Source organism: Mesitornis unicolor, unplaced genomic scaffold, assembly GCF_000695765.1.
Source record: "Mesitornis unicolor isolate BGI_N332 unplaced genomic scaffold, ASM69576v1 scaffold35388, whole genome shotgun sequence".
Lineage (NCBI taxonomy): Eukaryota > Metazoa > Chordata > Aves > Mesitornithiformes > Mesitornithidae > Mesitornis > Mesitornis unicolor.
In genome coordinates, this window is record NW_010200382.1 from 1 (window position 1) to 10,595 (window position 10,595).

At 36.1% G+C, this 10,595-nt stretch overlaps 1 protein-coding gene across 1 annotated transcript; it reads right to left on the reverse strand.

Annotated features, from left to right (window-relative positions):
- Nucleotides 1–2,152: 2,152 nt before the first annotated feature.
- Nucleotides 2,153–10,492, reverse strand: LOC104535267 (nipped-B-like protein; the record flags this gene model as incomplete). Its single annotated transcript, XM_010189737.1, has 6 exons — nt 2,153–2,233; nt 3,026–3,177; nt 3,759–3,990; nt 6,090–6,176; nt 9,078–9,181; nt 10,403–10,492. Coding segments are annotated over 6 exons (746 nt in total), but the record flags the coding sequence as incomplete, so codon positions are not given.
- Between the last annotated feature and the right edge of the window lie 103 nt (nt 10,493–10,595).

Below are 10,595 nucleotides of genomic sequence, written 5' to 3' on the forward strand. Positions count from 1 at the left end.
TCAGTGTCACTGCTGTTTAACCTGTTAATAAAAGAAGACAGCATTAACACCAAAACTAATCAAGAAAGACAAAACAAAAATAGGTTTATTACGTATAATAACATAAACATTTCCAACACAGCACAAAAAATACACCAAACTGTTGCCCTAGTAATTTACTACTTATCTATTATTTCAAGTATGTGAAACGTGTAGGACTTTTAAACAACAGGAAATGGTGACCATGACCTGAACTGACTGCTACAAGAGTTACACCTATGGAGTTACACCTGAGGCAGCATAACAGGCTTCGTAACTTCAGCATGCAAGTGTCTAAGTGTGTCAATAAGTTGGTAAGACCAGTGTTAATACACTCCACATTTCTCCCCTTCCAAATGATATAACCTGAGAAATAGTATGGTTTTTACTATTCATATATATACATCACCACCACCTACTGCTATCCTTAACAATGTGAAAAGGCGATAATTCTCTATATCATTGTCAGGAATTATCAAAATACTAACTAGGCACAAAACAGACTGTAATTATTATCTTTATGATAAAGTTACCTTTGACTACTGCTAGAGAAAATCTTTTCATACCAAATTTTGTGTAAGCTGTACCCTTCATGACTGTATCCACAGTTACAGAATGTCCTTTAACAGAACAGAGTTAGGACCCTACAGGTAAACAGTGCAGTTGCTGTGGCCTTGAGAAAGTGACTTCTTTCTGGTACAGGTGCTAATTCAAAGAGTGTATCTACCATTTGTGCTCCTATTCCTTCTGCTTTTCTATTTGCTAGATCTCTCTGATGTCTATAATCCAAAACAACAGGAAATACTAGGAATAAGCACTCATGTTAACATTAAGACTGCTGAATTAAACTTCAAAGTTTCAGTGTATTTCTTTTCCTGGGTATTTCCTGTTCATCTACCCTGGACTGGACAAAATATTTAATTGGTAAGTTGTCTGTCTCTGGGGGCAAGATGTAAGCAAGCAAGGAACAAAATCAACCCCAACAAGAAATGTTTGTTTAGAATCATTAAAAGTGTCTCAACCTCATTTTAACTGAAATCCAGTTCAAGTCAGATACTTCTTCATATCTAACCTGAACCTACACTATTATTCTGAAGATGCACTGAAATCCAGCTGAAGTGCTTTAAAGACAGTTAAAGAGAACAGAATAGTTCCTAAAAGAAACTAATTAAAAGGGATATTAGATTGCTTTCTTTCCTGAAAGGAGTGCTCTGTGTTCTCAAAGAAATTCAGCAGAATTTTCCTTATTAAGCTTTAGCAATGAAGTAGTTATGTAATTCTATACAAACGGAACCAAAGAGTTTTCCAACAAAAAAAATCCACCTCTGATTGCACACTAACATTACACTCATTTACATCCTCAGTGAGTAATAAGATATTTCTATTATTTTTGTAACCAGGCACAAATATGATGGCATAAGAAAGAGTGATTATTACAAGACATTTGTCAGGCAATTCTGCTCTCACTGTTTTGAAATATCAACCTCTAATAAAGCACAGCTTGTGGAGTTGCAGATTTTTAAAGAACTAGTCAATACTGAAGCCTAAAATCCTACATCTACAGAACTGTAAATACTACTGTCTACAAGTTATTAATCTATATGAGAAATTACCTGAAGTTTCTTAAACTCCTCTTGCTAGTTGGTAGTCTCGCAAGGGAAGTGAAAATTTCTTCTAATATTAACTGTCTATGTTTTTCATACCTGGAGAACACCTATTTTAACAGATACAGGATTGTTAGAAAATTATTTATTATTACATGAAATACCCCTTGTTAAGTATATTGCTAAAATTATATAAGAAACATACACTTTACATGACATTTAAATTACAATTAACACATACCTTGTTTTAAATATATTACTTTGTTTTTTCAAAGTAAGCATTTCTTTATAAAATACATTAAAAATCTCAAATATAGATTTAAAAAAATTTTAAACAACACAAATGTGTAATAGTTCTTAATAATACCTTATGTTTTAAAAATTTCTGTCAGTGGGAGAATACACCGTACAGGAAAGTCAAACAGTAATACTAAGCTTCCAGACTCCAGAGAGAAAATACAGCCTATGTAGATGCCCTAATAACTAGCAGAAGTACAGGATCATGAAACCACAAATTAAGAAGTACTTACTGCAGTGACTAACTTGATGGCACATAACTGTAGTTCACTGACATTTTCTACAAAGAAAGGTGTTATTCCCATAGATGATACCTATTTCCATCGAGGAAAGAAATTATTGTAAGTATATTTGACTAAAACTGATACTTATGCAGTTTCACAACTAGGTTATTCATTCAGCAACTAAGGTATTCAATATGATGTATTACTTCATATTATTTGCAAATAAAGTTATTAAAGGATAGTGGAGAACAAGTCCTGTGAGGAGCAGCTGAGGGAACTGTGGTTGTATAGACTTGAGAAAAGGAGGCTGAGGGGAGACCTCATCACCCTCTACAACTGCCTGAAAGGGGGCTGTAGCGAGGTGGGAGTTGGCCTCTTCTCCCACTTAACAAGTGACAGGATGAAAGGAAATGACCTCAAGTTCTGCCAAGGGAAGTTTAGCTTGGGTATGAGGAAAAATTTCTCCACTGAAAGGCTTGTCAGGCATTGGAACAGGCTGCCCAGGGAAGTGGTGGAGTTAGAAGACATGTAGATGTGGTGCTTCAGAACTTGATCTAGTGTCAGACTGGGCAATGTTAGGTTAATGATTTGAGTCGATGATCTTAAGTGTCTTTTCCAAGTTAAATGATTGTACGTTTCTATATTTGAATACAATCATGTTAAAGTTGTCTTAAGTGTACAAGAGAAGCCCCTGAAGATTTGAACATTAAATACTCTTCTCCTGCAGATTACCTACTATGCAACAAGCTAGTCACTCTGATGTTAATAATTCAAAAGTTTTTACTTATTTCATACTTCATGTTGCTGATATAATCATACTTTACATTCTACCTTGGGAAAAGAAAAACATTCTCAGATAGAAATTCTTCTGATAAAACTTACCTGAAGAATAGTTGTATCAGTAAGAAGCTGTATCTCTAGCAACTCTGACAAGCTGCTGACAATGTCACAAACTTTGTTGTACAACATCACTATAACTCTTTGCTTGTGGGTGGAACACTTGGCACGCTTTGCTTTTGAACTTAAAACACCACCTAGGAAAATAAAAAAAAAAATCCTCATTAATCTTTTCAATGTTTCACATCAAGTACTATAAAGATGATTTTCCCAAAAAAGTGTCCTCGAAACAACTGTGTGACTACATCTTTGTAAAGCAATTGCTTACAGAAGAAACACTATTTATTAGCATCAGTTGGAAAGCAAGAATTACATATGACATTAATTTTTCTTAATTGTACGTAACTCTGGATCCAAAATGACTTATTCCTACATATAATAACTATACATAGAAGCTGAACTTCAGAAAAATGTCTAAATATCTTAGTTCAAATACTTTGGTTACACTGATACTATTGCAGTAAACCAAGATGCTGTATGATTAAGTTATTCAGAGGATGCATTTAATTAATTGTTGCTTTACTCTACATTTCATCATCCTCAAACTAACACAAAGCATTAATTCAGGATGCTGCATGCGATATGGAAGAACTAACAGTATAAGACTTGCATATAAAAATCCTATTCCACAAAGCCATATCACTTACATCATACAGTAAATTATGTTTTGGTATTTTTTAATGTGGAATGGCTATTAAAAATTTCGTAGCATACTAACCACCGTGAGGATCCACTCTATACACAGGATCATACTGAGGATAAAGAGTGTTCTGCAAATGAAATTTTGTGTATTGAATAACTCTTTCTATTACATCCTCAATATATACAGCTTTAGGCATATTTGGTGATGTCATTATATTGATAGCAGTAAGACAAGCATCAGCAGATTTTGTCACTCTCTCCATAATAAGATCTCTCCATAATCTCTCCTCGTCTTCAGTGTCATTGTTCTGTAACAGGCAAGAAAAACAGGACAGTGTGAATAAGAATCAGTTTTTTATCCTTACCAAGAAAAAATTATAACATTACCCTAATACTTACATGCATGCATGTCTAAAATGTTCTATTTTCTTTTTGATACAAAAATAGTTTGTTTTAGAAATCAACTAATGTTTGTTTTAGTAGCACTATGTTTGTAATACACCTCCCTAAATTACAAGTCTTTAATGTCTCACCATACTATTTTGCCAGAACACAAAGAAGCTTTCTGGGAAGTACTATCAGGGAAAATTGCCACATACTCTACTTAAGACTGATGTATCTTAAGTAAACTCTCATCTAGTGCTTTCTTCAGTGTCCTAGGGACATCAGTTGCTGCTTTGATCAGTCTCATTTTTGCCACTAGAGGGAATTCTTACACAAAGACTGTTTCAAACAAAACTCCTAGAGTATACCACTCTTTTCACACAAAACTCTTAAGTACACAACTTTCTTTGCTTCATAGACCAATCTATCTGTTATCAATGGGTTTAAAACATGTCTTATCAAATACGTCCATTTAGATTTAGCACAAGGTACAGAATTTCTGTATTTCTGTGTCTGAACAAGTTGCAAACCCAAACATACATAGGTTAATTATAACCACCCAGCACTACTGAAATATGGTAACATTACTTATAGCAAAACCAGGTAGAATTTTCAATAGCTTCTCTGGTCCAGGTACAGCCTACAGAAAAAAAGAATCTTTCCTGCCTGTGTGACACCACAGTTCCACGCTGTTGGCTTTCATGGTAAAAAACAGGGGTTGGTGAAACCATATCAGCTTTTACCCTTTGGGGTAAGAGAATCTAAAACAATATCACAGTGCATTATATATAGTATATGTATGTATATAAATTTGCAAAATCAATAGAAATCTGCAAATCAGAAGATTCTGTTAAATTTCTTACACAGAATGACTTTAAGTCATTTGTTCCTTACACAAATAAAACTAAGTAAAATAACCCAAGCAATTTTAAATGTTTGCTAATTTTTTTCTCATTAATCTTGAAAATAAAAAAAATATGCAGGTGTGCTCTGCCTCTGAAAAACATCCTGACATGGTAGCAGAATATCTTCACTGCACTGTAAAAAAGTAAGCTTACTCCTTAGTAGAGGCTTTCTTTGCTATAATGATTTGAATCATATTTAGCAGTTTTTAAGAAAAATGTAAACCTTGTTTGGCTATAGATTGCTGCTTCTTTTAATCCAAGTTTTGTCTCTGAATTACAATCATCAGACAATTTCATTAACTGCTTAATAATATTGAGTTTTACTACAAAAAGCTAAAAGAAAAATATCACTTTGGAATCATTAGCATAAAGATGTAATCACAGTGAAGTACATCAGCTAAAGCAGCACCATTTTTATGTGTCTCCAGTTTTTATTTGCAAATTCAAATTCTTCCTTTCCAGTATCAATGATTACACTCTAGGTTCTGCAGATCAAGGCTCTGATCTGCAGAAATAGAGTGCAGATATAAAAAAAAAATGAAATATGAAATAATATATATAAACCTCATGAAAACTTCAAATCCGCATGTAGTTTTAAGTATATCAAGGAAAAAAACCACCCTAAAATCTTAAGCCTCCTGTTAATTTTGTTTATGCTGAGAGCTTTAACTGCAGTATAAGAACAGACCTAAATAAAGCCCTTCCTTCCTTCCTAATGCTAAGGAGAAGAAAAGTGAATACATGAGAGCTTTATTACTTTCATCGTCTAAAGGATGTTTTATGCACACACAGCAAAGTAGCAGAGAAATGTCCAATGGTGCAAATTACACCAGTTACCATGAATATTTCAGGATGAAACTGTAATTTTTAAACTATAATACATAAGACTAAACCAAAAGAAAACTCAGTTGCTCAGTACTAAAGTAAACATGTTTAGTACTGAAGAAATATTATGAATTTAATTTTACTGCCAAATTTTAAGATTCTGAATTCTCAATCACATACATATTATTGTATCAGAAATTCCTACATACACATTATTTGAAACTATCACCAAATAGGACTCAAGTGAAGAAAACTCTACACAAAGTTGTGAAAATATGTAATTTGAAACTCACGTGGTTAAGTAATGTAGAAAGCTTTGATCCATCTTGAATATTCTTCTCCAGAATATTCAGGACTTTTACTGTTTTATCTGTTGAGAGCTGAAACAAGAAAAGAAACACATTAAACAACTGCAGGAACATGAAGGCTTCCAAATTGCTGAAAAAATTGTCCATGGATAAAGGACAGAACTTGTTATATAGTATGAAACAGTTAAATAGTAAGCAATTTGAGATAAGAATCTGATCGTAACCTCTTAGGTTTCTCACAGAGCACAACTGAATGCTGGTAATATAATTAAACTAGGTGAAATATATTCTAAGATTGCAACCAAACTGCCTTTTCAACCAGCAAAATCCACAGAAATAGATTTAAAATTGTGTATCTGCCAATAGTGTTCTGTAGTTATACACTTGCTTCCAGAAACAGACATTTACCAAATTGGTATGGTTTAATGGTTACCAGCCTGAAAGGGAAGGACAGGTGGTGTCTGTAGGACGCTGGAGGGTCAGAGATCAGTACTGTTCCCTCCCCTTTCTGGCACCAGTCTAAAAAATCAAGGAGGGCTGAGGTTTCACGGTCTTTCCTGGCTTCCAGGGTGGTTTTCTGATGACATCTTGGGATGGTTGGTGCTACCTCCATGTGCTCGGCAGCATCCACCACCATCCACTCCCGGCACCACTGTGGTCCCTGGTGACGAGTCACAGCAGCCATGAGGCACTGCTCGGACACTTCCACTCGGGACTACTGGAATCAGGCTTTGTATATAATTAAATACCCTCTGTCCCTTATTAATTCCCTTTTCCTTTCTCCTGTTGTTGTCATTAAACTTGTTATAGTCTTCCAACCTTGTATGAAGCATCTTTTCTCTATTCCCTTTTGTTTTAATCCTCCCCTGGGAGGGTGGGGGACAACAGAGAGAAAATCCTGCTCCCTGGGCTTGCCCTGAGCCCTAAATGGAGACACAAATTCTAACTGACCATATAGTGCTTTATTAGGAGAAAAGCCAAATTCCATGAACAAGTAGAAATAAAACTCACTGATACTTGAGTGTTAATAAAAAGGAAATGTATTCTTAGTATTAGTGTTCATTTTGAAAAACTAAGTGTGCTGAAAAAGGTACCTCACACTCACTAATTTTCTACAGAAAGCTGATTAAATAATTTTTAGAATATGCTAAACTTGAGGAGAGCCAGTTTCACTCAGACACTTTTCAGTTTCATTCCAGATACTACTGGCACTCATCTTTAGAAGCATCAAAATTCTGACTTAATGTATATGTGTGTGCATGTATGTATGTGTGAAAACTAGGGAACAGAGGCTAAGGGTGAGAACTACCAGGAAAGAGAAACACTCAGGCTTGTCAGTCTGACCTCGGTGCTGGGGAAGGTTATGGAGCAGATCATCTTGAGTGCCATCACATGGCATGTACAGCACAACCAGAAGATCACGCCCAGTCAGCATGGGTTTATGAAAGGCAGATCTTGCTTGACTAACCTGATCTCCTACTACAACAAGGTGACCTGCTGAGTGAATAAGGTTGTGGCTTGGACAGGCGTACTCTTCACTGGGTAAAAAGCTGGCTGGATGGCTGGGCCTAAAGAGTGGTGGTGAATGGAGTTCAACCCAGTTGGTGGCCAACCACAAGTAGTGTTCCCCAGGGCTCAGTACTGTGGCCAGTTCTGATAAACATTGTTTTCAGTGATCCAGATGAAGGGATCAAGTGGACCCTCCTCAGCAAGTTTGCAGATGACACCAAGTTGGGCAGGACTACTCATCTGCTTGAGGGTAGGAAGGAAGGTTCTGCAGAGGGACCTGGATAGGCTGGATTGATGGGCTGAGGCCAACTGTATGAGGTCCAACAATGCTAAGGTTGTGACCCCGCACTTGGGTAACAACAACTCCATGCAACTCTACAGGGTTGTGGAAGAGTGGCCAGAAGGCTGCTTGAAGGAAAAAGACATAGGGGTGTTGGTTGACAGCAGCTGAATGCGAGCTAGCAGTGGGCACAGGTGGCCAAGAAGGCCAACAGCATCCTGGCTTGTATCAGGAATAGTGTGGCCAGCAAGAGTAGGGAAGTGATTGTCCCCCTGTATTCAGCACTGGTGAGAATGAACCTCAAATATTGTGTACAGTTTTGAGCCTCTCACTACAAGAAAAACATTGAGGCACTGGAACATGTCCAGAATAGGGCAATAAAGCTGGCGAAGGATCTAGAGAACAAGTCTTATGAGGAGTGACTGAGAGAACTGGGGTTGTTTAGCCTGAAGAAAAGGAGGCTCAGGGGAGATCTTACCACTCTAATATCTAAATTTTGGATTTAAAAAAACCCTTCAGAGTGACTTTTAAAAAGATAAGGAAAGAAGAAAATTTTTTCTAGATGTGTGATACCAACAGTTTGCACCAACAAAATATTACCTTGAACTTAAGTTAGGAAGAGTATTGCAAAGAAACCACAATATGCAGTTTACAGAAAATTACCTGGGGTGTTATAACTTTTAAGATTGAAAGCCCTTTTTAGAGAGATGGAGGAAGCAGGCAATTCAGTGTGATGCTGGCTGAATGTCATACATTTACATTGGACTGATGGCATTGTATCAGAATGGTTGGATTTTTTTTCACTTTGCCAGCAGGTTTTGATTTACCTTGGTTGCTCAATGCCAGATGTAAGGAGCAAAGCCTACAGACTGTCATGCTTTTGTGAAAGTAGATTAATTATTTTAGATTTTACTGCTCAGGCATGGGTATTACGTATTGGCATACAGTCAGCACTAACACAGAGAAGAACCATTCTGCAGAACTGTCTCAGCTTCAGAGACAGTAACAGTTGATGTGGTAACTTTTTAAGCACTTCAGCTAAGTCAGCTAGAGCACAACTGTTCACAGTATCTGTCACATGCACACCTAAAGAGGGTTTAATGTTACTATTACATGCAACATAAGTTTCTGTATGTTTATAAAACTTTTAAGTTCAAAAAGAGTTAAAGTATATGAAGATGTACCTTGTCCATAATGCCCATTGCCTTGATTTTTGCAGATTCACTACCCAACTCATTAAGCTGATGTTTACCTAGTAGCAATTCCTGCGGAATCTCATCATCATCACCTTTACAAAGAAATAAAAAAATTAACAATCATCTTTCAAATTAGATTTCAAGCAAATAGTCATTTTAGAGTCAACATAGAAAATACAACTGAAGAAAAAGAAGTGATTTTCCAAATAGCTGGCATGTAATAGTTCCAAATAGTTAGCATCAAGCAGTTCCATCTAATGAAGACCGATGGTGACAACTTTTGGTTGTATTAAAATAACAACTTCTTGTTAAATATGACAGGTTCTGAAATATCGTTCAGCAGCCTAACATAAGACGTCCATTTCTGAAAGTCATAAACTAAAAACTTTTAATATAGCAAAACCCATTTATAGTAGCTCTTGTGCCATCGCTGTCATTTCAGTGAAACAAATCTTTCATGAATGTAGTTCTAATTCTAAAATTCAAGGGCAATAGGGGAAGGGCAATAGATGAAAAACACATATGAAATTAAGTACCTTGGGATACACTGCGTCTTAATCATGTTTACCATTACAAAAAACCCCATGATGTTACCAGACACAAAACAAATCAATGTCTTATCTTTTATGTCAAAGGTTGTGTACTACAAACTGTAGTGAGTTGTTTACTATGCTCTTCCCCTTGTACTAATCTTGTGACAAGAAGGTAGGAAAAAAATTAATGAATTCTCTATTACCCGTTTCAATACGAAGTCGCAATGGTCAAACTGAATTACTTCCTCAGACACTTACATTAAGGTGGCTGACTTTCCACTGAAATGGATAAGGTGCATACAGTGATTTGGTATCGCCATAAATGCATAAGGACTCTGCTGCTTGGATTGAATAATCAGGCTCTGCTGGGTCAAAGGCCACAACAGATGCAAAATTACATGCCTCGGGTATTACTAGCAAGTCACTTTACATTAGTGCTATCTACGGAGATGTGTTTCACAGAAGGTAACACCCTAATGACATCCCAAAAAGGTATCATTTCCTCTGCAGAGGGCTACTATTTGTCTCATTATGATTTATGCCCCTTTTGGATTCTGCAGGGAGGAGGGAGGATGATCTTCTTCCTGAAGCAGCAAGTGACACTGGAAAGGTAAAGGCAACTAGTCACGGTGGAAGCCATATAAATGCAGCATGCCCTAGCAAGTAACACAGGCAACTACATCACAAAGAAGTAAGTTTGAAAATACTGAGATAAAAAGTTTTTGGTGTTTCTTGTGTTTCTGTTTGGGGAAACCATTTTGAAAATTTCTGACATATTACCGAAAGCTGTAAAATCCATGTCTTCCAAATTTTCCAAAATATTCTCTATTGAAGCAGTAAACCTTTTGAAAGTCGATGAATCCATCATTTCTGGTGGAAAAAAAAAAAGAAATTTATAAATAATTATGTTATATACAAAACAGAAAATACAAACAGTAGAAAATAAATCTTCTAAAATTACCTTCAGGTGTTA